At 37.7% G+C, this 26,987-nt stretch overlaps 1 protein-coding gene across 3 annotated transcripts in view; it reads right to left on the bottom strand.

Annotated features, from left to right (window-relative positions):
- Nucleotides 1-1,912: 1,912 nt before the first annotated feature.
- The window catches only part of SLC26A7 (solute carrier family 26 member 7), a 74,134-nt gene continuing 49,059 nt past the window's right edge, over nucleotides 1,913-26,987 (bottom strand). For 2 of the 3 annotated variants that reach the window (XM_069779649.1, XM_069779648.1), the window contains 8 exons: nucleotides 23,340-23,446; nucleotides 21,108-21,174; nucleotides 17,126-17,263; nucleotides 15,310-15,358; nucleotides 11,967-12,067; nucleotides 9,063-9,117; nucleotides 8,852-8,973; nucleotides 1,913-6,782 (listed from right to left, as the gene is read on the bottom strand). In XM_069779649.1, coding sequence (XP_069635750.1) covers nucleotides 6,747-6,782; nucleotides 8,852-8,973; nucleotides 9,063-9,117; nucleotides 11,967-12,067; nucleotides 15,310-15,358; nucleotides 17,126-17,263; nucleotides 21,108-21,174; nucleotides 23,340-23,446 — 675 coding nt within the window. In that variant the 3' untranslated portion in view covers nucleotides 1,913-6,746. The remainder of the gene's footprint in view (nucleotides 6,783-8,851; nucleotides 8,974-9,062; nucleotides 9,118-11,966; nucleotides 12,068-15,309; nucleotides 15,359-17,125; nucleotides 17,264-21,107; nucleotides 21,175-23,339; nucleotides 23,447-26,987) is intronic. The other variant, XM_009924102.2, reaches the window with a different exon arrangement.

The raw sequence follows: 26,987 nt of genomic DNA, 5'->3' as shown, positions 1-26,987 counted from the left end.
TAGTTAGATTTACGGTCCGTCCCAGCAGTTTACAGATTGAAGATGTTGCATGAGGAACACGTGTGTATGAAAGTCAGTCAGGAATAGTGCAGGTAATCACAAGTGGAGTTGTATGAAGTACTTCAGGGTGGAGATGTACAACTGCTTTTTAGGTAATACTACTTTTCACTTCTGAAAAATCTCTCCATCCATAGACTACCACAAATGAATTGTTGCTATAATCACTATAGTCTGTTCAGGTTTCAACTGTTTGAAATAGCAAGTCATGTCCCAAGCAATCACGACTTTAAAGATCATTCTTTGAGATTATAAAGCATGGTTGGTTACCAGATTGCACAGAAAATGCAACTCAGTGGTGGAACAGGACATTTCCAGTCCTCTGTTTCTAAAATCATCTACTTTTTCTATCAGTTTACTGGTTCAATCACCCCAGACGCTGCAAGTGGTACAAATCTGATGCCATCCAAGGGATGTTATGTATCACTCTCTGACACTCTGCCACTTTGCTTGTGGACTGATAGAGACCTCATTTCCTGAACTGATGAGCAGCAAGGATTTTTAACTATACGACCTGGGTCTACAAATGAAAGCCTAATGGCTCGGTTTATATAAAGTCTGTGATTTACTTAACAAAGCAAAAAAATGTGCAAAAAGTACCTTCACCAAAAACTTACAACTATTAAATGTAAGTAACAATTAAGGGATCAAATAATTTTGTCTCTCAAATAGAATATAAGACAATGTATCCAATCAGTGGGATATACTTCTTGGGATTTAAGTGAATGTACAGGGTGCAGCTTAATTCAGCATTGTGGAGTTTTTAAGAATTCCTAAGATTTGGCTGCATTTTTAAATGGTGACAGCATCACAATCAAAGCACAATGGGGATAAAAAATATTTACCGTCACCAAGTCAGAGCAACGACACAGACTTTTATTACAACCTGTGCAACACTATGAGCCGCTCTCTTCTTAATTCTTAATCACCTCAATGTATCCAGCACAAAAGACCTCCTTACTGGAAAACACATTAGAAAAAATGAACCAAACAGCCATTTCTCTGCTTTTGCATGTCACGCTCTCCAGAAATGTCATGGAGCCAGAGGATTGCCATTACAGAAGGAGTTTCTCCTCAAGTTACCTTTCAAGTCCCTGGTGAGAGCTCATCTTAGACTTCTATGCACCCATTCTGGGAATGAAAAGAATGACCTTGCTCAGCCATCTCACTCCAAAGCGGTTTCCTTGCTATTGTGTGAGTGTCACTGAGAAGCATAGCTCTAGAAAATAGCCTTTATCATTAAGAATATCATTAAGAATATTTTGCTGCATAGCATCTAGGAGTTTATGGCACTGCAAATTGTTGATACTTTTGCAAACCACTGTAAAATCAAAAATGTAGAGGTTGCATTAATTTTGGTAGAGGCAAATGCTTTCATAAATTACCAGGCTTGAAAAATCAAGCTGCTACTTTCAGGGCTAAATTTTTAAAGATATGTCAATGTATTTTCCATTAATGCTGTCACAGTTATTTGGGGATTGGGAGGGTTTGCCCATAATTTCTTCTCCACTGGGGTAAGCCACAGACTGTATATAAGCAATACTATCAGTATGTGCAAATTGGATATGAGGTGCACCATCTGTAGATGCAAATGACAATTAAAAAAGGCATATTCAAACAACTGTGCATGTGCAGAGGCAATATTGGAAAAATTGGCCCAAGATTTCTATATCTCTTACAGAGGTAAAAACATCAGATGCCATACTCCCCTAAGAACTGTGAGGAAGTCAAACTTCTGAATGTAATGCAATTTCTCCTCTTTCCTTATTAAGATTTAATACATTTTGAGGTTGGAGAAGGCAGTATATCTCATTACAGACTGGTTAGTACAGAATGTAAAAAAAACCGCCCAAACCTGCTAAGTATTGAAATAATGAGGCCATTTTCCTCCTTCTACATGTAAATTGTCTCATATTCCAATTTATTTCTGTACAAATTTATTGTTGCATATGCTAATATCCAGAATTGAAACAAGAAAAAAATAATTAAATGCATTGTAAAACATATGGAAACATACAGATTATGTGATCTTTACTAAAAATCCATCTTAATGATGAAAGCACCATTTAGCATCCACTCTGGAACTGCACTCCTTCATTTATTTATGAGACACTATCTGTAGACAAAGAAAGTATCTTCCAAAAATAGAAGTGCCATATTTTCAAGGCATACTGTATATTTTATTTTTGTAACTAGTAAATGTCAAACAGTAGTCATACACAGTATTGATGCATTAATGTTTTCATTCAACAGTGAAGATACCTTTCCTTGTTACATTATATATTTATGACACACAGACCTGTCAAATAAATTATGTCAAAGCAGCTAAAGCCAGACCTTGTGACACTTGAATCATAGAATCAGGGCAAATAACCTTTAAAATGAAAGACATCTGATGAGAATTAGAAACATTTCATTTGCATAAATATAATGTTAACAGTCTTTTCCTTATTACATATTTTATGCCTAATTTATAATTGTCACTATATTCATTTCTTAACATCAGTTTGCGCTCTATTTTTTTTCCTCACTGCTCACTTTGTTTTGGAATGTGTGAAACACAAATTCTGTAAGAGGCATATGATCAGATCCCCATTTTAATATACTCTGATTAGCACATCTTAAATTTAGCGGAAAACTCTTCATTCACATAACGTACTATCTAACATTTCAAATTAATTCCTAAAATAGCTAAAAATTCCTAAACACATCAAGCAAATATAACATCTCAGAAAGTATTGGGCCATCTCTTGAAAACAATCTTGTATTAATGTTTTCCTATGAAGTGCAAAACACACTGAAATGTGTAAAATTGAAGCATTGATTTTCATAAGCTAGGTGATTCATATATTTTTAATTTAGGAAGGTAAAATCTAAGCATCTAGGTACACATATAAGAATCAAAGTGAATGGTTAGAGTTTCAGAATTGCTTGCTATTCAGAGTAGCAAACTCATTGGTTTCATTAGTTGAAACCCGTTAGTAAATGAGAGACTTCCTCGGGCTTCTGCTGGAGGGTGCAGTCTCTCTCTCACACCTTCAGAAATCAGTAAGAACAGAGAGAGGTCTGCACTTTGCAGGATCCTGCCCTTATTGCCAACACTGCACAAGCTTACGTATGCAAGCACAGTTAATAAACCTTTGCATTATTCTGAAAACTCCCTAGGGATGTTCAAGTGAATAAGGCTGGAAGGTACAAAGATGAATGTCTGCCTCAGATGGGCACAATAACGAAAACCCTTGTTCTTGCTGGCTGTAATTCACCTCTGTGTGGATAGTGAGACCAGGACCTGTACCACCGTAAGGAGACACAGACTTTGTGCAGTCTCTTTGCTACAGGGCGAGTTTGGCTTACTTTGCCCTTCTGAATCAGAAAAATAAATATGGTTTATTCTATTCTATAATATCCTATTATTTTATAATAACAGCAGTTGGACTAGATGATCGTTGTAGGTCCCTTTCAGCTGAACTATGTTTATTCTATTCTATTCTAGTGAAGCTAATTGAGATGTTTTGGATTAAGCTCCTATATATTTACATAGTAATTCTTCCTGAGAGCCAGAGGGAAGCCAGTGGACAGTCTATACAAAGAAGCATTGAGGAAAGGGTTGAAATTGCTAGTAAACTCCAAAAGTTAATCTAGAAGGCTTAGGGTGTCTCCTTAAATCTTCGCCAAAGAATTCAGCAGTTGTTTGTCAGTTGATTTGGCAAGTGAAGCAAACCTACCATCAGCAGAGATTTGCAGAGAGCAACTCAGGCAAGATGCTAAGCAACTCCCAGCCCACCAGTAGAGTGACCAGTGATGTCCTGGAGGTCGGTCAGGGGTGCGTGAGATCTGATGGCATATCATCCTGGTCATTTGAAGACAGGCAATGTGCAATCACCTGTTTTAGTAAATGTCAGTAGCTCGGAGGGGTGGTGGTAGAGAAATGGAACCTGCAACAGTCGTGAAGCAATTTGCCCTCCTAGGTCAATGGTAAAAAATGAAATTACCCTCCCTCACCCACTAAACATGGTTCTGTAAAGCAGTTCTGGTCTAACAGAGCTTAAACTAAGTACAGGTGTTTTAGAAGCAATTGAAAGGGCAGCTATCTTCATGGGTCCCTTGAACACTCTGTTCTGCTGAGAAACAATCCTAAGTGTTGCCACTTGCCAGAAAGGGAATCTAATTAACAATGTATATTCTCAGAAATAGAAAAAAATTAGGCTAATTATATAAGGTAAAAATACATTACAGGACTATTGTGAGTATCCCAAAGCCCATTGTTGGAAGGCTAGGAAATTTAGAGTTGTGATTAAATGTTTTAAGAGAAGAAATGTATTTCATCCCTTATTCTGCCCTGAGAGACAATCAAGCAGTAATCACAGTATTAAGACATTTTGCATTTGAAGCCTTACACTGATGAAACACTTTTTAAAGTGACACTGTCACAAGAAGGTCTTTGAGCTAATGGGAGATAAATTGCCATCCCAAAACGGCCATTTACCTGTGGAAAAGTTATTCCTATTGAAAGCAGTAGAAATTGGAAGCCATTTTGATTAGCACTACACAATTGTTAATTTGATGCAGAGATGCAGAGGGTTTCATCAAGGGCTAACACTACAAAGAATTTTAAAAGTATCTGTGTTGTTCCATTTACAATATCATTCAGAACAAACTCAAAGGTCTCCTGGTAGATGCTATCTTTGCTAAATACCCTATTTGTAACAATTTCATTCATCAACTTATGTGTAAATTTTCAGAAAAAAAACATTTAGCCATCAAAGAACAAATACTGAACTTAGTAGAAAAGATACCATTTATTCATTTATTCAGTTTGCAGTTGAGATCTCCGTTCAGCTGTGACATAAAATTGATGCTTCTACAATTAAAGTACATTGTAAATAGTTTCTGAAGTGTTAATAAATTACTAAAACTGTTTGAAGAAATTATTAATCAAATGTTATAGCCTGTTATTGAGTCTGAGGATGTAATAAGTCATTTGCAATCAACTACAGCATCTGAAATGAATGTGCTTGGGACAATGTACAGAACTTATTTCTCCTGCATATAACAAGCTTCTCACAGTTACTAATCAACCCTTTGCATAGTAATTATGAAAGCAGTCGTCTCAGAAGAACATGTACAGAACACTTCTGGTCATCTGTGGGACAAAGTGGGGAATAACTCCAAGAGTTACCTATAATTGAAAGGGTAAAAAAACCCATGGCTCTCTCCCATTGTCTTCTAGTAGTGTGGAACCACCAAGACCAGAAGAAAAGCCTATCGACGCCTTAACACAACTATGCAGAGATGTGAAAATCACTCCATGAGCCACCTCATCTTCTGCAGGCAGCCACTTTGGGCAGACAGAGCAAGGGGAGTTCAGACAAGCATACATATGTAACTGCTGCTGAAAAGAGGATCCTTAGCATTAGATTTTGCCTATACATTCCAGCTGCACAAAGCACCCTTGCACCTCTCTCTTTTCTGTAGTACTAAGATGGCCGTTACAGCTGTGCCATGCTCATTTACTTTTTAGCTTCCATAGTTTTTTTAAGTTGGTGAGGAAAAAATCCTACTTCCTCATCCTTTCTCATTTTTTTTAATTAGTTTTTGCTCAACTCACACTTTACAGCTAGTGTTCATGTATGGCAACAAAAGCAAGAGGAAAAAAGTCATACATGTTGCCACATAACATGATACTGATATGACAGCATCATCTAATGTGATTGTGGCAATCCATAATTGCAAGCCAAATACTCAAGCCGTGAATTCCTCCACCCCATTTGTGTGCTTGCACAGAGTACTGCATGTCAGGATTGGGACTGAAATGTGGCACACACCTTATGTGTCTCTCCACTGCCATCTCTCAGCTGCCACAGCTGAAGATTTCAACAACACCAAACAAATCACAGCTCAAACTGGAAATGTAGACTACCCTACGCTGGAAACAAGAACAAATTTTGGAAATTACAAGTTTTTCCTCTTTGAGCTGAGCTAAAGCATACCTGTGGCTTTGAAAATGTAGCAAACCATAATAATAACTCATGACAACTACTAGAGGGGGAGACAATCCAGTGCACTTAGCCAACGTATTCTGCCTTCGCTGAACATACAGTGCTCCCGCTGACATTGGCAGGCATTAAAAAGCATACAAAATCAAGTACGAAAAATGGAAGCATATGTTAGCTGTGATATGATGCTGTTATTGCAAATGGCTGTCTTGAATAGAAGAAAGGGTAAGAAAAGCCATTAGAAACAATATGCACTGGTATATGGCTTCCTGCATATACTGTACTAATTATAACACATTGTTTTTAAGAATTCATAATGTCTCATTATTCCATACACAAAACTACAGATGCATATTACAACTAATGTTACAATAGAAGATATCTAAAAGAATATACCTCACTGGTAAACACAGTCAGTACCTCATGTCTGCTTTCTAATAATTTGTATCTAAATGTATATAAAAATATTATATAAAACTATTATAGAACAATTACATGAACATTCTCTGAGTGATGGCAGCTGAAAGATTTTTTTTCTGAATGGCAGATCTGTCATTACTGAATGTAGTAAATATATATGGCATACAAAAGACCATCTATGAGATCCCCTGGAGAAAAAAGCTAAGGAGAAACCATGATGTAGTTCATTCTGAATATGAGCAGATGAAACTAGCCATATTCAATGGGTTGACATCACACTTCACTCTGTTCACTGAGCTTGCTGTAATTCTAAATTGGGAGAAACAGAAAAAAATGTATTATAATTTTTTCCTAGAATATAATGTAAAATTAGCAGATGAAGCAGTGCTAGCTCGAAAATGCCACCATTATAAAGACTAGTAAATCAAAAAGTTGTTTATGATAAGGATGAACTGCATAAAGCAACAGATGAGTTTTTTATCAACTTATCAACATAAAAATGAGAATTACACAACATTATCCTTGCAGGATGTAGATAAGAGCACTTTTGCATTTCCAAACAGCAGCAGAGATTAAAAGGAACCACAAAGTCCTCTTGCTTCTACCTTTCTGCCAGTGAAAGACTACTTCCTGCTGTGGAGGGAAGCTGAAATGTAAATCGGAACAGATCACTTTCCATAAATCTCCAACTGCTTCCTCCTATCCTATCCTATCCTTTCCTGTCCCATCCCATCCTACCATTTTTCCTTTATGTAAAAACTCAAAACTCCTACTGACCTCAACATCTTAAAAGGCACAGGAAGAGTACATAGACAGTGTTAGTTACAATGTGGTGCTGCTATTGCAGTAACCCTGGCTTTTTACTCCTGTTCACCTGATCTTCAGGTGTTAAACACAAGGAACACATAAAAAAAACCCAACACCCAAATCACATACTTTGAATACTCTGAAGAAGCATCAGCAGCATACATACACTGTTCACAATTACATTTAAAATTTGAGGTAGTGTGCAAGCCTTTCGGACTAATCTGCTAGGCCACTATTCTGTTTTGATTTGCCTCGCAGCTCTGGTAGAAACATGGGATCAGTTCCTAGAAAAGTGGGCTTCTGAAGTCTAACTCCCCCTTTTTACTTTGAACATTTGTCCTGGTCTGTCCATGTCCCATTTACATAAAATGGGAATGCTAGTACATAACTACCTTACAAGAATGTTAGGAAGGTTAATTAATGCCTATAAAGAATACAGACAATTTATAACACAACAATCATCCTAATTCATCTAATCAGACCCAGACAAAATATACAATAGCTATCCCCATTATTTTTGCCCTGCAGTTACCATTTCAGTAAACTATTTTTTGCAGGGCAACAAAATGAAAAATGTTGAAAAGCTCTGAAGAGAACATGTTTTTCTGGTCAAATCCACTAGACCAACTCTGCCAACTCACCTTATCTGGATAAATCAATGGAAACTGATTTTGTCCATAGGCAGCTCTAATTTAATTAGTAAAATATAAAGTGAAGGGAAAAAAAAACACCAAACCCACAGACCATGATGGGTTCAATGTCTCTTGAAGAAGTCCGTGAGCCAAGCTCTGGCCATGTTTGGAATCATAAATAAAATCATGGGAAAGCACACTACTTGTTATGCACACTCAGTTACACTGGGATTACAATGGAACAGGCTCACATGGTTTATGAGGAAAGCCCAGGTTTATAGCCTTTTAACAAGGAATGCAAGAATTATTGAGCAAGTAAATACATGTTCAAGCAAATGCATGTTCAAGCTGCAAGCCTCATTTCTGAGCAAAGCCTTCCTTCTCCCTCAAGCTCTCTCTTCCACCTCATGCAGTTTCTCCACCTTCTTTCCACCAGTGAGCCAAGACAGCACACTGCAGTGCAGGGTGGAGGGAAGCTTATTAGCTCGAAACAAACTTGTTAAGGATCCAGAAGTGTTTTGGTCAGAACAGTGCAGTGCTATACGAAGTAGCTTTAAGCAACCCAGGCTGAGGAATGGAGTGTAGTTTCAGTAATGCAGAACTGGGTTCACGTTAATTTGCCCCACCAAGAGGCTACATTGGTGTTTCTAGATGACATTACGCTTTCCAGTGGAGAATGCACCCAGATTAATGCACCACAACACAGCGCCTCTAGATCTAGCACAGAAGACTGAGAAGTTGTTACTAAAGGAGAGACGGTGACGGGAAGACAGTGCTAGCAGGAAAAACTTGGTAACTGCAGTCCAGAGGCTGAAGACCAGTTGTAGAGAATATACAGATAAAAGATTTCTACACAAAAGATTCACTGGGTAAATAAGATTTCCTCAGACTTAAACAAATTGCTGTGAGCATCCAAGCAGCCCTCCAGACTTCACCTACCCCTGCTGCAAGTCTCACCCTGTGAATTTGAATGGCATCAATTGCTGAAGAAATAGATTCAAAGAAGACAGGGTTTTCAGATTCAAGATTTCCACCGTACTGCATTGCTTTTATCAAGGAAGCTGCAATAAAACAAACATATGAGCGCTGATAAGGTAGTGAGGATATATAAACTGTCATATTAAAAATTTTGCTGTAAGCTGGTACTTGCCTTTGCAGTGTGCTAGCAACACATCAATGTGTCTGTTTTTACAGTCCATGTAAATCTATATGTGCAAAGAAATGAAAGTAAAAAAAAACTGTTTAAAATACCAGCAGAGAGTAAAATACACAAAAAGAACATTCAAAGCGCTCACAGCAGTGCTGCTGTTGAAGCTATACTGCCAGCAGCCACCAGAGTGAGCCCTTCTATAATGCAAACACCATAAACCCACACCAATTTCCTCCCCCCTCCTCAAAGTACTCTACAGCTCTGCTGAGAATTAAATCTGAATTTGATTAACAATTTTGCATTTTTTAGGGTTTTTTTTCCCGTTCTCCTTTTTCAGCAAGTTTCTGCATCTCCTCTCCATATGCTTACCTACCAGCCCACAAAGACAGGAATCAGACCTAGGAAACTTTGAGACTTCCAGCAGTCTATCAGAAAAGCACCATAACCATCATGCTACCTTCTGCAGTAAATAGTTCTTTATTCTTTCTTTGAAAATTTTCAGCTTCACAGAGACTAAATATTCAATAAGCTAGAAAGTAAGAAATAGTGAAAATAACTCTAGAACCAGAGTTGGGCCTTTTTCTGGCAGAGGAGGAACAGCCAAAGCAATCCCTGCTTCAAAAAATGTTTAAATAATCCATGTAAAGTGGAACAAGTCTGAGAGAAGAGATTCAATAAGAACCACATCAGAATACCCTATTTTTAAAAATAAACAAAAAGCCTGACTCAGTATAAAAATCCATCCAACTCTAGCAGCAGTGATGATATTTCGGGAAGGAATGTAAAATGAGGACACATTGAGTGTGTTCTTCCTCTGAGTAACTCAGTTTTGGACCAGTCATTCACTCAGAGGCTGCACTCCCAACCTGTGCACTTCACAGCCCATGATGGACTTATCTCTCACAAATCTGTTGAACACTTCTTTGACGTAATTTGTAGTTCTGAGGTCTCTAAGATCTTTTGGAAATCAGTTTCAGAATTATTTTTTTTTAATTAATGCTTTATTGAATGCTCTATGTTTTGAGGGGAGATGTAATAAAGAGTAACTCCCACTAACCTTATTTTTCCAGTTTTCCTTTTGACTATCTCCCCACCTATATATGTAGTTTTAATTTAACATTTTTAAGGCAGCACTTACTTCACTGCTTAATCACTGCAGTAAACTGGGAAAATGGTTAGGATAAGGCCTGGGCTGAGACCCAAGTTCAAATCTAGTCTTCTATCTTACTCAGAAAAACTATATGAACCAACCCTTGCATACCCACTTAAATCTGTACCCACTACACAATTATTAAATGTCAGACCCAATGGAAAGGTAAGAAATAGCTTTCGATCATAATTATTCATCCAATGTATAGAAATGCTCATTATGTGGAATCATAGAATCGTCTAGGTTGGAAAAGACCTTTAGATCATCAAGGCAAACCGTTAACCTAACACTGCCAAGTCCACCACTAAACCATGTCCTTAAGCACCACATCTACACATCTTTTAAATACCTCCAGGGATGGTGACTCAACCACTTCCCTGGGCTGCCTGTTCCAGTCCTTGATAAGCCTTTTGGTGAAGAAATTTTTCCTAATATCCAATCTAAACCTCCCCTGGCAAAACTTGAGGCCATTTCCTCTCATCCTATCACTAGTTACTTGACAGAAGAGACCAGTACCCACCTGGCTACAACCCCTTTCAGGTAGTTGTAGAGAGCGATAAGGTCTCCCCTCAGCCTCCTTTTCTCCAGACTGAACAACCCCAGTTCCCTCAGCCGCTCCCCATAAGACTTCTGCTCTAGACCCTTCAGCAGCTTGGTTGCCCTTCTCTGGACACGGTCCACAACCTCCATGTCTTTCCTGTAGTGAGGGGCCCAAAACTGAACACACTATTTGAGGTATAGCCTCACCAGTGCCCAGTACAGGGGAACAATCACCTCCCTGCTCCTGCTGGCCACGCTATTTCTGATGCAGGCCAGGATGCCGTTGGCCTTCTTGGCCACCTGGGCACACTGCTGGCTCATATTCAGCCGGCTGTCGACCAGCACCCCCAGGTCTTTTTCTGCCAGGCAGCTTTCCAGCCACTCTTCCCCAAGCCTGTAGCGCTGCATGGGGTTGCTGTGACCCAAGTGCAGGACCCGGCACTTGGCCTTGTTGAACTTCATACAACTGGCCTTGGCCCATCAATCCAGCCTGTCCAGATCCCTCTGTAGAGCCTTCCTATCCTCGAGCAGATCAACGCTCCCACCCAACTTGGTGTCTTCCGCAAACTGACTGAGGGTGCACTCAATCCCCTCATCCAGATCATTGATAAAGATATTAAACAGAACTGGCCCTAATACTGAGCCCTGGGAAACACCACTTGTGACCAGCCACCAACTGGATCTAACTCCATTCACCAGAGTAACCAGTGGTTACTGGTTTCAGTCTTCCAGGAGCTTCTTGGAGCTCCTGCAATGCCTGAGGAATCCAGCCTGCTAGATATGTAACCCACAGGAGAAAACATGGAGATCATTAAGACCACTGGGTTAGCAGAAAGCAGTACATACAGATAAAATCACAGAATTAAAAGCTGAAGTTTTAAAGGGGTAAATCTACACTTGGCTCCACTGCAACTGACATGACAGGGTCAAATATGACCTAAAATAACTTTAAAATTGGAAAAAAATAGAAGGTTCAGAAACTGATCTGTTACATACAGATATTTACATTCGCACTGTCACCCAAAATCTTTACAATTGTTTTTTAATATAATTCTATATATAAATACAGTGCAGTTTAATACCAAATCTGTGTTAATCTTGTCCACGAGTGACATGTCTATCCACTGATATATGAGGTGACTAGTAGTTGGCCCCAATAACTCATATGTGTAATCGTATTTCTATGTACAGAATTTGTCTGATGTCATGAATACCTGAAGCAGCACTGAGACTCCAGTGTAGTCAAAGAAATTCAGTCCACTGCAGTCTAATATCAAAACACGTCGCTCACTGTGACATGACTGCAACGACTCACCTACACATTTGATAAATGAAAAACTTTAATTAAAATGGAGAATAGTCAAGGAATGCATGTAAGAATAATGATAATTCAATGAAATAAGCCCAAACTATCACAATAAAAATTCTACTATTATGTACTGGAGTATCAGTCAACCAAATGACACATTTTAGAAGCACAAATGAAGGACCTTCAGAGCAATGAGATGAAGTGATGACAGACAGAATGTATTATTAGTGAGATGTTTTAGACAGTGTCCTGGTTTGAACTGGAATAAAGTTAATTGTCTTTCTAGCAGCTGGTATAGTGCTGTGTTTCGGATTTAGGATGAGAATAATGTTAATAACACACTGATGTTTTAGTTGTTGCTAAGCAGTGTTTATATTAAGTCAAGGACTTTTCAGCTTCTCATACTGCCCTGCCAGAGGAGGCTGGGAGTGCACAAGAAACTGGGAGGGGACACAGAAAGGACAGCTGACCCAAATGAGCCAAAGGGGTATTCCATACCATATTACGTCATGCCCAGTATATAAACTGGGGGAGTTGGCTGGGGGACACTGCAGCTCGGGGATTTGCTGGGCATCAGTCAGCGGGTGGTGAGCAATTGTATTGTGCATCACTTGTTTTGTATATTATTATTATTACTATTATTATTATTTTCCCTTCCTTTTCTGTCCTATTATTTCAACCCACAAGTTTTACTGTTTTTTTTTTTTTAATTCTCTCCCCAATCCCACTAGGGGTGGGTGGAGTGAGCAAGTGGCTGTGTGGTGCTTAGCTGCTGGCTGGGGTTAAACCATGACAGACAGAAATAGTATCTGAAGAATTAAAGAATTCCTTCTTCAGATTTGAATTTCTAAATGAGTCAGGATAATATCTTGGCTTGTTTGGAAGAGTTTACATGGGATACACAGAGAATATATCTCTCTTTTAAGTTCTGATACAACATTCATTTCTGTAGCACCTAAACACCTGCCTATGGCTTAACTAATATCCACCCACAAGGAAGAAAAATATGTAAAAAGTGGAGTGTTTCACTTTCCTAAGGTTTTACTCTGCTATTTTTTGTTTGGTTAATTTTTTATATACTATTGCATATTGATGCTGGAGAAAAGATGTTGGTAAGATTTGCGAAGGTCTTCTATTCATTCTTCAACCTCAGGCCATCTTGTGCTTAAATTAAGCATACTCTGTACTAAATGCATCCTGTACTAGCATCTAGATAAATGATTCCTGGCTTTCATAAAGTGAAAACTAGAAAATAACACACATCTTATTTACTTTACTCTGTGAACAAATGTTAGTTATCATAATGCACAAAACTAAAAAAAAAGTACAAAGGAAGGAATTCTGAATGTAAAGATAGGTTGAGCTAAATGGTTTTGACGGTGCTGAGGTAAATATTTTAAACTTTTGAGAGGACTTAGAATTTCCCCGTGGTATAGATTTATAATGGTGTTAATTCCTTTCTGACAGTAGTCTGAGAGCCAGAGCCTTTTGGACTTGCATCTCCAGAGATTTACTGTCTTTGTACTGTCCAACGTACATTAATAGATATATACTAAACAAAAATACAGAATTTTAAAGGAAACCTCCTGCCTGACATTACTATGATGGAAACCCAGAAAGGATTTACGAGATCTCCTAGGCTGCTCACTGTCATCATTTCTACACACCTCCTCTGCCTCCAAACCAAAAGAACTCAGTCTTTCTCCCTGTCACTTACTCCTGCTACCTTCCCACCCAGCTGGCATCCTGCATTGCAGTAGAGGCTGCCTGGTTCCTAAATGGAGGGGGTAGCTACAGACCCGCTCCCTCTCTGAACCAGTGGCAAGGGCAACAGCAGCTGTTTAATGTGGTGCTGATACAGACCAATGGCAAATCAGTTTTCCCCAGAGGGAGGAAGGAAACGTTTTGACAAAGATGTAAGTTGCCGTGCTTTCCAGGACGACTGCCGTAAGGATTAAGGTTTATATCCTCCTGCTCCCCTCCTTCCTGAAAATTTAAGCACCACATTTTGTTTTTCTTTTATAAGGATTTTTCTTTTTTCTCTCTGTTTTTTATTTTAAAGCCCCCATGAACAGTCACCATAGACTGGTTTGTACAAGGAACAACACAGCATTTAAGTCCTCAAGTCAGGACTTAAGCAATCAGAAAAGAGGTCTTGTGCTGTCTGTCATTTCTGTAACATGAGAAGCCAGTTCATCCAAAGAATACTGAAATATGTACTGGCAAGATCTTCTCACACATAGGGTGCTGTGGACTCTTTTAGTATTTTACCGCATAGCGCTGTATAGTCTTCAGTAGCCATTATCATTATGTTGCTATGTGTTACAGCAAAAGCACTCTGTCACCCCCAAGTAAACTAAACACTGTAGTATCATAAAAATGTCACGAGTCTAGTTAATAAATGTAAACATTCAGACAACAGCCTCCAAATCAGATTCTCTACTGTAGCCTTAATGCTTATAAGTGTTTAAAATAAACACAGTGTTTTAATTCCATCTACAATGAAGTCATCTGTATAAAGTATCTTCTGCAAAAGGTTGCTGCAGCTCTCCCATGGGAATGCATGTGCTGTGGTTTGATTTAAGTGTTATAAAATGTGGGAAGAGTGGAATTATCCAGCTTAATCCTTATTTGAAAACAAACCCTTAGGTTTTCTTCTTTATTCTATACTGTGTTGGTATACTGTACAATATTGGTGGCCATTGTGTCACTGATAATTCAATTGACATTTTCTGAGATTTTCACCTAAGTGGCTTTAAAGATCACAAAGATCTAACATGGCTCTAATCTTATTTTTACTTTTGCATACTAATATTCAAGTCCCACTGTAAATGCAAAAAACCCAAGACCAGAGATTAGCAAAACAGCCTTCTAGGCATTTGTCTGAAGACCAATCCAGACAGTAACGCAGGAAGTGGTTCCCCTTACTGCCTACCTGTCTCAGTAAGCACACAGTGGTTCCTGTGAAATATGCAGGGACTCCTGCAGAAAAGGTATTTTCATGGGTTCCCTGCTTTTGAAATCTTAAAAAGTCAGTCAAGAACAGAATAAAAATAGCACTCGCTAGGCCAAGTTTAACAGAGGTTAACACTGTTTAGCACTCATGCTTCATTGAATGTTTGGTCTAACTGAAAATATTAGTTTCCAGACAACTTGACTTCACCTAGAAATAAATAGAAAAGTGTTCAGCCATTTTGCACACTTACATCCACCTTGGTTTTTATATCATTTATAGATAATAAACTCACCATGACAACTTCCATTGGAAAATGAACAGAGCAATGTGTTCTGCTCACACTGAAATAAAACCAACAAACATTAACATACCAAGGAAAACTAGTCCAATGCATAGTAACCAGAGAAAATCAATGCAATACATAAGAATTCTGTTTCTCAATATCAAAGTTAACTCCTTCTCTCCAAAATCTTTTTCTATGTACAGCTTGGTGGATATATAGTATTTGCTGAGTATGTCTCTCAGTATTCTTCTAAAGTTATACCAAACTGATACTTTGCTTTTCTTTTTAGATGACTCAACCTCTGTCATGTTTGGATCCACTTGAAAGCATATTATAAACATGATGTTTTGGGGGAAGCAGGGGTTGGTTAAGAAGTGGTCAAAAGATGGGAAAGATGTTCTTGAAAAGATAAATTATAGTCACTGATTTCATAAGATTAACTTTTGATTAATTTTCTACTTGCTGCAATCTCATCTGCTACACTAATATTTTAGTGAGAACTTTTTTGACATGTAAATTTATTAAAGAATTACCTTTATCTGGAGAATTTTTTTTATAATTATTTCAATATGAATGTTAAGTTCTCAGTAGAAACATGAATTAAAACCAGAAATAGAGCACAGAAAAAAAAATCCAAAGTGCAATTTTTTTTCACTCCCATTATGTGCTACAGAAAGACCTTTATTCCACAAAATAAAATTTATGCATGGTATTTCAGGCAGCTGTACTTTCAGGTACCTTACAGAAGAGACAAAGGATAAAATCTCCCTCCTAAGTAACTTTGAAATTAACTTATTAACTTTTACACTTATTAAGTTAACTCATAAATTAATTCCATGCAAATCCTAAGTAATTTCTCTCTGTTTGGGAGTTTGTTATCATATTAATCCAAATCAGTTAGTCTAGCAGGACCAAGGGAAAAAGGCAGCACAGTTTCTGAGCTGAATTTCTGAACAACGAGGGGAAGCCACTCATCAAAGTAGGTACGAGTAGCACAGCTCTTTGGCAAGAGGCAGCAGAGGTGGAAGACACACATTGTTGAACACTGTCTTAACAACCCATCTAAGAAATGGCTGTGGTTGTCTCAGCCCAATTTGCTAAACTGGATGAAATTGCCTACAGTAAGCATTGTATGGTATTGGAATGACTTCACTGTAATGATAGAAAAATAATAAGATTTCTTTTCTCCCTTTTAGAGAGAGCTGTAGGAAGTTGCAGTAGTTATGTGCAGATAAACTCAAAAAATACTGAACTTATGGACATTTTCTCCAAAACTGAGTTATGTATAATTTGTACACTGTTTATTTTTCCAATACAATCAGTGCAGAAAATTAAAAAGAAACACTATCTTTGAGAAAAACTTTAGCCAATTTGTACCTTCTTCCTAATTCTCCTGGAATTATTTATAGTTAGAAACAGAAATGTCTATCTCTCATGGACTCATCTCCAGCAAAAAAAATCACATTTTATTCAAGTAGACTTGTAGCTACTCATTGTCTTTTTAAAATCACAACCTTATATTAGTTGAGGTTATGTAAGTTCTGCCAGAAATTTTGAAGAGTTTTGAATCAGTGCTTTAAGGTCTCTTACAGGATCGTATGCAGAAATAGTAGAGATATTCTTTTCAAGTAATAATATGAAAAGAATTCATATTGAATCTGATGAAGATAAGGATTAACTTTATTCTATCCTAAATTAATCATTTGCAATATTATCTTTTTATATCTGTTTCAGTATCTGATTGCATTCTCTAAGAAATGCAAGGAAAGCAATCATGATCTTCAACACTGTCACCGTGATTACTGAAGCATATAGCACATCCTACCTTGTTTACATCTTCACATGCCTGGCTGCTTGTGCTATCCTTTTGGATTATCTTTATCAGGTCAGCATGAAATTTTCTGGCATTCAGAAAGACTAACGGGTTGTTGACTGAAACTATCTTTACCTGTTTTAATGATTCCTGTGGAATGAAATAAACATTATGCTGAAAAGGTTATCTTGGGTTTGAAGACTAAAAACCAAACTAATTTCTTTAAAAATCCTGAAAATTCCTGTAAATCAACCTATTGAGAATGTGATTGAGAACCTGTGAGAAGGATTTAACAGATAACTGTCTTCATCAGTCTTCACACACAACTGAAGTAAAAAACGAAATATAAGTGACGTATAAGGAAAATGATCCTTAATTCAAGTTAGCATGAAAGAAAAATCATATTCATTACCATGCATTATACTAAGAAATATTACCTGGCAAATAGTAGTAGCACTGTTTCAGTAGTTAGGATCCCCAAACATAGGCAAGACAAGGTTTGCAGACAGGGAATATCTTTTATTAGACAAACACGTGTATTGGAAATAGTACACAAGGTTTTGGGGCAAACACTGCAGGTGGTTTGGGGAACGCTGAAAATATTCATCTCGATCATCTGAAGATGACTTTAATACAAGAGGTTATTTCTCCATGGAAGTACTTAGTGGATCCAGACCAAGCTTGAGTGATACATTTAAAACTCTGCCAGCACATATCTACAACCAACACAATAATCTCTACGAGTACCATCAGCCACCCCCAATCCCGTCCCTGCACTTCCTCGAATAAGTTTCAACCAGTTCACCAGGTACCTTCAATGAAACTGTGTAGCTCAAAAGATGTTACACAGCAGAACGATTTCTGAAGGACATCAGCTAAAGCTCAGAAATCTCCACGTACCAGTGGGGAACATTTCCCACAAAACAGGCACTATTATATAAGTATATTGGATATCAACAATCACAAGCTCAGCTGAAGTATTGGTTTTGTAGTTAGGTAGAATTAAGCCTCAGCAGACCATGAGGGCAGATCAACACATCTGATTCCAAGAAGTTCTCAAAAAGGATTTCAGTCCACAGAAGTGCTGTATGCAATAAAGTATCCTATTACTGAGTGCAAAAAGGGGTCTGGATACAGAAAATATCCATTTCCTACTGAAATAAAATACCTGATTTATGTGAGTATCAGCTCTCAAAAATTAATTACTTGTGACAATGGGTAACAGGAAGTAAAAACTAAGAATTCACAAGAGAATACAGGTTCAGAAAGCCTCTCTTCTTCCTAACAAAAGTCAGAGACATCTAACAAGGTCACGCTCAAACAAAAGTAAGCAGAGCTGACACAGACCATTTTTTAAGTAGTTCAAAAAAGCATGCGATTGCATTGAAGATATGCAGTTTTCCCAACAGCCTTCAAGCAAAACAGGAATGGAAATCTTCACCACAAACCACACAAACTACCTCCTTATTGTAGACTGTTATTCAGACTTCTGGGAACCAGACGATCTCTCAGACACCACCGCAGCAACCATCATACAGACCAAGGAAACATTTTAAACATCCAAAACTGAGGCAATGAACCCCAGACTATGTATAGGGACTTTGCACAATTTACCTATGAATATGATTGCGGTAAATATCACATCACCAACAAACCTTGGTCAGTCAAGTGGCAAAGCCTAACTGGCAATTAAAATGGCTAAGATTATACAAAAGAAAGTTCTAAAATAAGGGCAAAACAGGGGGCAATATGTGCTTGAATAGAGAATACTCCGACATCCCACAGATTCCCATAAAAACTATGCTACACTCAGCTTGGTTTGGAGACAAGTAAGTACTTTGGTACCACACCAGGACTGGCAAAGTGGAAGATGAAAATTAAGAAAAAAGGAAGACTAATGTGCAAAGATCAAAGCCTGTGATGATCAAAAAGCTAATAAGCTTCCAAAAATACAAGGTGGAAAACTTGAAAGGCTCAGATCGTAAGGCCAGATCAAGCAGATGTCAGACTTAGGTATAATCTTTTGTCCAGGATGGGCAAGGACAATTGTGCCAAATTTGGCTCAGTTATTCCTGGCTCTGGTTTGGTTCTAGCTCCTTTCTTAATAAGAACTGTTCTGAGAAAAATGGACTTCCTCTTTGTTGTGTCCTTGCTGAGAAAGAAAGGAAATTATCTCAGGTGTCCTATCCCCACTGTCACTTAGAAGGATACCAGCAATTGCCCCGTGCACTCTGTACAGCACTGTCTATGCTTGGGTAAGAGTTTAGTTCAGTGAACACCTATGATGCAATGTGTTTCACATAAGCTTCTAAATAACCTCTTGATTTTTTCCATATTAAAGTGTCTTTTCTCCTATTGATGAAATAAACCCTATAAATCCACAGACCTTAATGGCAGGGTAGATCATTAAGCTTGCATATTTTCATGTTTAAAGGTCCTGTTGTTTATGTCTAAGCTGTTATTTACCAGGGGAACTTGGATCAGTCTAACATTCATACATTAAAAATTACCCTAAATGCCTGCTGCAAACCAGTGACTCTAAATTCAATTAAAGGCATTTTTCTAAATCTTAAAAATATTTTCCTTCTTTGTTTTGTGTAATAAGCTCTTGAGCAATTTGCTTTCTTAACAAAGTGTTATTTTCCCCACTGTCTGCAGACACTAGTTTGTTATTACTTGGTTAACGGCGTTAATCTTAATGATTAAGGAAAAAAAGCAGGGGAGCAGTTTGCTTAAAAAAACAGACGCATAAGGATTTGTACAAAATATTTTATGAACTGATACAGAAAGAAGCAGGCAAACCAAATTTTGGTTACCCATCTCTGACAAAGTTACTCTAAAATTTTTCTTAAGAATGAAATGTGATATAATAATTGACAGCTGGGCCAGCCTCAACAACAGTGTTTTTAATTCACATTTCAGAGTCCTCCCTATTCTCATGTACCTTTCACATTCCAGCATTGTTCAGCATGCCAAAACAGTAAACGCCCCTGCGCCAAGTCCAGATTTTGAGCCCAAGATAGCTCTGATGGAAAACATTTGCCAGAAAAAAATAAATTCTTTAGAGGAGAGCTTCTTAATGGTGAGGTAATAACTGCTGAGCATGGTGCTTACTGATACATAAGACCCTTCATAAGCATTAGGAAAGGAAAGAGGACATAGTAGAAACTGCCACAGCGGAGAAGGCAGGACGTGCTCATGAGGGGACTCAGTGCTGAAAGGACACGTGGTCCTACCTTCTCGGCTGCTGACCTACCATTTCATCTCGGAGGAGGGAGTTCACCTCTCTGGGTCATTTCCCTTCTTTTCTCACCATAGACCTGACCACAAGCAACTTCATGATAATTGCAGTGAAAATAACTGAAAGAATTAAAATCTCTGACTAGTGGGTTTAAGTTTGTAAGAAGCCAAATTTCAAAAGCACAGTCTTTGGGAGAGATTCTTCCATCCATTTTTCACGTGAGTTAGTCTGTGACAACTTCATGCTGCTGTCCCTCTTTCCCCAGCCTCACACGGTGTCCTCTGGGACAGTCCGATCCCAAGGGGCTGGTGGAAGAAAAGGGGTCAGAAAAGAGATCGTGGATGATAAGAATATCAAAGAACTTTCAGGAAATGAGGAAATCTGATAAGAATATAGAGACAGCTCTTGTCTGCGCAGATGGCCCTTGCTGCCAGGAAGTTTCCTTAGACTTAGGAAACTTTTACAAAGAGCAATTCCTAACTTAAAAGTAACAAATAAACTAAGATAGACAGATCTAAGAGGACTTGCCTAACTTCACTTTGCAGACCAGCAGCAGAACCAGGAAAATATTCCAATTTCTGAGGCCCAGACTAGTTTTGTATTTACTACGTCATACTGGCTTTAGATTTCAAGTGGTTATATCGTAAAAATGTTTCATTGATTCACTGATTACAATCTGGTAACCAACTAGAGAAAACAAACAAAACTGAATTAGTGGAACAAACACACAGACACACATAAAAGATAACTTACACAATTATGTTCTGTTTTGTATTTATATTCCACTTCTTTCACATTTTTCAAATTCAGTGTCTTTGCTCTGTAATCAATACACAGAGAAAATCTGTAAGGCAAATCATTAGTAGTCTTGAACAGAAACAGGAAGACACACCCCCCAAAACTACAGCATAGAAATTTAAAGTGGTGACGATGCAATCCGTATGTATTTTCATGCATATAGAGCTTATTTTTTGTGATAATGATCTAGTTAAAGAGTAAAAAGCACATTTTAAAATTATATCACTTTGAAAATATGAATAATGGAAATTTTTGGTAAATAAAAATCTTAATTTTAAATTTCATTACTGTTTTGTAGCTGGCCAAAGACTATTCTCAAGTCAAGGTAGCTAATATATAAGCTACAGCTTAAGAAGTACAAAGGTTTAATTAATACTTTTTACCTGCAAAATTATATTGTAAGGAAAGGAAAAAAAATAGCTATGGGTCATAAAAACTAAGGATGTTTTATTTGTTATTAAAATCAGCACATCTTTGTATGATGAAGCAGAACACCGCACTGTAGCTATCAAAGTGGGGGACTTCACTGGGAAAGAGAAAGTTGGCTTGAAAAGGCAGCTCAGTGTAGGACCTTCTGCTTCAATACATCATTTGCAGGAGCACATTTAACTGCAAAACAAGACGACTATGAAGTTAGCTATCATCTGAGCTCTGTGCCTAAAGCTAGGCAATGGAAATAATCCCAGAATACAAACATCGAATAGATGCGTCAATGTGCAAGGAGTATTTGCAGGTACTGGGGTTGGCTAAATGAGGCTTGCAAAAGTCAGCTGTTCTCTCCTGTTTGCATAAATCGGGCTGTATCTGCTGCTGGTTTTAATACATTCTGATACATAACATGTACCACGTCCAATACTCTGGCATCTGAACAGAAACTTCACAATAAATCATCTATGGTATTTTTCTTGCTTCACTTTTGCTGACGCTTTTGCCCACAACTGGATGGCTTACTACATGTTCTCTTGCTAACCTCATCTGTGCAGTACAGATTTTAAGGCTATTAGCTTGTTCAGTGTCTTTAGGTTGAATAGACTATCATGTGCAACCTGACTGAAGACCACAGAAATCACTGGGAAGAGTCTTATTTACTTTAATTAGTGCAGGTTCAGACTGAGGTCTCTGTTGGATCAGAAAACAGAGGATCATGCTCTTTTGTGTCAGATATCCCTCCCTTTCTGCTGTTGAGAACCTCAGACATCCAGGCACAGGGTGCAAACAACAGGAAAACTTGCCTTTCCTTTACCAGAATTTAAAGAAATTTTAGATTGCTGAATAGCAGAAGGCTACCAAAAAGGTACTGATTGATTCAAGTAGAAACCATCTTCCATAATTTGTAATTGCCTTTCAGTTTTGAGCTATCTTCACGCTGGTTCTGCAACTTATTGTATGAGAACAGAGCTATGCACAAATGGTTAACACCACTAACTTTAACACACATTAAATTGACCTGCCTATATTGTGCTTAATTCCAGTGGGATTCAGTGTTCATGCAAACAACTGCCTGCAAGCAGCAAGTCATTTCCAGGAATGGCGAGCTATGCATTAGTTTTGTAGCACAAAATGATCGTGAACCTCAGCTGATATTTTCCTTTACTCATGATCCAAAGTAGCAACTGTAATATATATAAAAGAATATATGAATTTGTGTCTGCTGTAGTTTCTTTGTCCTGGCTTTTCTGATTCATACATAGAATTTATACCTTTCATGAGACATTAGAATAGTTGTGCAGTTATGTTTAATATATATTAGCAGTGCAAATGTCAACTATCAACTCCTGTGCAACATGGTATCTAGGAGTTTATAAAGGTGCTTAGTTACTAAGGCTTGTCAGTCATACCTTCTCCTTAAGGAACAAATAAATATCTAATGGAAAAAAATTATACTCTTGATCTTTCTGTTGATCTTATGCTAACTCCACCTAATGAGTCATACAGATGTCTAATACTAAGAGAAATTACAAAATAATGCCATAGTATGGAATGTTTTAGAGATCCTTAGCCTACAGTAAATGCACAGGTGTGACTTTTCCTTTTAAATTGTCTTATCTTGTAATTTTCTGCAACTAAAAATCTGAAGTTTCATTGTTAAATTTAGTATCCTGTATATCTATCCTGACTGTGAAGCAATATGCCAGAAAGAGGACATAACGATGTGCTGCTAGAACATTTCAATAAATTGTTTCTCACCTGGGAAAGCGGAAAATCACAATTACTATAGTGCAGACAACGCCGTACAACAGTCCCACGTTAGCAGCAAAGCATATTGTAAACACATAGGTACTAACCCATATGCTCTTTAAGGAGGGAAACAGAAAGAGGTGATTAGTTTTAATTTTTGTAACAATGTGCATTTTATGAATCAGAAATAAAGATTTTTAAAACTAAGTTTCTCAGAGGTGAACATTTGGATCTTTGAACTGGCAAATATTGAAGACTGAATTAACAATTTAAAAAATGCCTCCCCACGGGAGAACACATATGACATGGCACTACTCATCCCAATGCTCACGGAGGTTCCTTTCAGTTACTTGAAACAGCATATGTAGTTGCGCTAAACACATAGTTCAGAATGAACTCAGTTGTTTTGTAAAACCTGTATTTTATTTTTCACATTGCAAGTTTTTGTCACCTTCATTGCACACATTTAAAATCCTCCTTTCCTTTTACACAGTGAGGTACCTTAAAGGTCACATACAGAGAGTTCTCCCACTAATTCTGTAAGTGGGAATTATAATTTGCAAAGAGGTTAATTAAAAGTGGCATTTATCAGAGTACAGCTGACTAAACTAACTCTATAACAAATAAAAATTATTGGGGAATGAATTGCTTCACAGGGAAATGGTGAGATTTCAGATTACTTCCCCATCTTTCAATATTTGATTAATAAAACTTTGGATTCATTTTAAATGCAATTTAAAAAAATACAAAGAAGCATATCTGAAACAAAAGTCACTCTGAAAAGGCATTTAAAATATTTAAAAAAATATTTTAACATTTCAGATTTTTTCTTAATTATTTTCTAAACAGAAATGATCCCTTATATTTCCATTCTACAATTATGTATGTGGCTGAGAGATACCCAGATTTTACAATTAAAAGGACAAAAGTACAAATTATTTGATTTCTTATACCAACTTAATGTCAGCACATATTTCTTTCCTTGAAGGAGTCTTAGCAAAGACTGCCACCTAATCTTTAAATCAAAAGTGTTAAAGAAGAATGGAAAGTCTTTTCACTCCTCTGGATATACTGATCTCCACAGGTGCCTGTTTCAACAATTACATTTCTTCTTGTTAATGTTTGCAGAGGAACAGATCACATTACAATGGCAAAATCAGTGTTAAAATTATCCTTTCTGATGCTTTCACTTAGGTCAGGAAAGCCAGAGACAATAGGATACTTTCAGCCTAACCACAGGAATTTTGCTTGAGTAGATTTCAGAACTATTATTTTATGAATTAAAAAATGTAAGTCATACCGTACTAATTTGTGCTTCACAGAGGGCGGAGTGTTACGTGACTCCACTGAGAAAACTTTTCCTCCCCCATCTTCAAAATTCTAAACTACTGCAAAAGGTTTTACAGTCTCTTCAACAGCACAGCTGCTAGATAAAGAGGTAGTTCATTCTTTCAAACAGTGCTCAGTCTCCAGCTATAATTTAAAATGATATCTTATACAAATTGTGTATATATTTGCAAAGAATACCTCTATGAGCAACAAACATTGAGTTCTGATTAATCAGTAAGAAAGTAACTAAGATTAACAAATCCAATATGTATTTATAAAGGAGCTCGCTGGACATGAAAGGGCTAACAGAAGTACTACAAACCTGAAATTCAGGCAGGATCAAGAATTAGCCCATCCTGATGATGCTGAACCCTTGACAACACCTGAGATCAAGCAATCCACTTCAGCTGCAGACCTGAACCTCATCACATCTAACTAAATCACTACTGCAAGACCTGCAAAATTCTTCTGTCTCAGAAGAAAACAGAAAACATGAAAACCCAATACAAAGTCTCCATAGAAAGAGTCAAAGCCAAAAATGTTTAAGTACTGCTGAGTACTGAGAAAACTAGTTGAGTGCCTGTTTAGCAGCCTAGTATCTTACATCTTAACTGTAACCAGAGACTGCCATTGTTGTAGAGGATGAGCCAAAACAATCATATTCTCATTTGTCAATCACCCATTCCGTGCTTTGTATTGGCCTGGAGTCAGTACTTTTTTAGGTAGGGTAGCATCAATCTTGTAGAAAGAAGTTATGTTGATCTGATAGACATTTTTTTAATTCATGGGCTGTTGCAAGTTTCAACAAAGAAGTCATAAAAATATCAAAGGTTTCTTTGGCAACTTACTTCAAGATGGTTATTATATATCCAGGACAGATAGAATCTAATCATTTTTCAGACCTTAGCAATAATATGTTATAGGCACGTGTTATTCTCAAAAGTCAAAATAAAATCCACCTTCAAAGTATGCTTGTACTATATTAATTTTAAAAAAAATCTAACGAGGGAGAAAAGAAACAAGCAGAAGATATGGATTTAAGTTGAATCCTGCATATATCAGAAAGTGTCAGAAGCACTGAGAGGTACAGGGACTGTGTATATATAGCAGCTGCCTCCAAAACTCTGTGGACAGTGTGTTTCCATCTAGACCTTTTCATTTCATAGGGTCTACACATCCACCATTGAGGGGAGTCTGAAGTGGGAACTTGGTAAGAAAAAAAGCATATAAATAGGAGAAGTGGGAGAATATTCTCTGAGCCAAGGTTAAACAATGCAATACTACGGTACTGTGATACTAAATGTTTCTGTACCACTTTGAAATCAGATTATAAACTTCCCTTTTCATTGCCAACTGAGAAGATGATCAGATATTGCCTGAATGGGTAGGGTTCATTTCACTTGGCATTAACTATCTACAGCACAGATGTCTACAGCTGGGTGAGCTGTCCAGATTCCCACCATAATCAGTGGAGGTTTGGTTATCAGAGTGAGGGGAATTTAGGACGCAGTTCGTCTAACTCCTACCCGATTATGCTGGTGCCTACTTGAGCAAGACATGAATCATACCCTGACATGACTTGACTGACTAGCTCTGTACTGTCTATAACATGAGGCTGTGTTGACTTGCTCAAATAGAGGCCCATGCTGCGGTTACCAGCACATAGCCAAAAGAATAATCCTATTAAAGTCCTGTTCATTCAGGGAGTGCCTTGGCAGGGAAGATGCTGGAGGTCCTGGAGGAGGCTCTGGCTCCAAGGAGGCTGAGTAGCATGCCCATGCTCCCACATCCTTCTGCAGACAAATGACTGATGTGTGCATACATCCTCAGGGCACCCTTCATCAAAGCTTACAATTCAAGTGCTGAAGTGAAGACCACCACAGCCATAGAGCAGGAACTGCTTAATAGTAAAGTGGTATGGTAGCTCTTTTTCACAAGCATTCCACACACAATTGTTGAGATGGTATTTGTTTGCAAACTGCCTTAGCGACAAGTGGACTGATATAAATATTATTCTTTAAAAAGAATTTATATGGCAATCATACCTTTAATGGATTAATCATTTGTAAAGTCTTTCCCACCCCACTGAGACTAACTACAGCAAAAGTACTATAACTCAGGGTAGCATATTCACTAATGCAGGAAAGGTAGAAAATCTCCCTAGGACATCATAAGCTAGAAGCATTCATGTAAAATTATTATCATAGAAAAGATGGCTTCCTACTCTGTGCAAAATTGTTTATATAGCAAAGCCCTCAGAGCTCTCTGAGCCCTCTCATGAATCAGGGCCCCTGTGTGATGAACACCTGAACAAATCTAAAAGGCCAT

Source organism: Haliaeetus albicilla, chromosome 3 (genome assembly GCF_947461875.1).
Source record: "Haliaeetus albicilla chromosome 3, bHalAlb1.1, whole genome shotgun sequence".
Taxonomy (NCBI): Eukaryota; Metazoa; Chordata; class Aves; order Accipitriformes; family Accipitridae; genus Haliaeetus; species Haliaeetus albicilla.
Note: the sequence above shows the minus strand (reverse complement) of the source record. Positions and strands in the feature narration are given on the sequence as shown.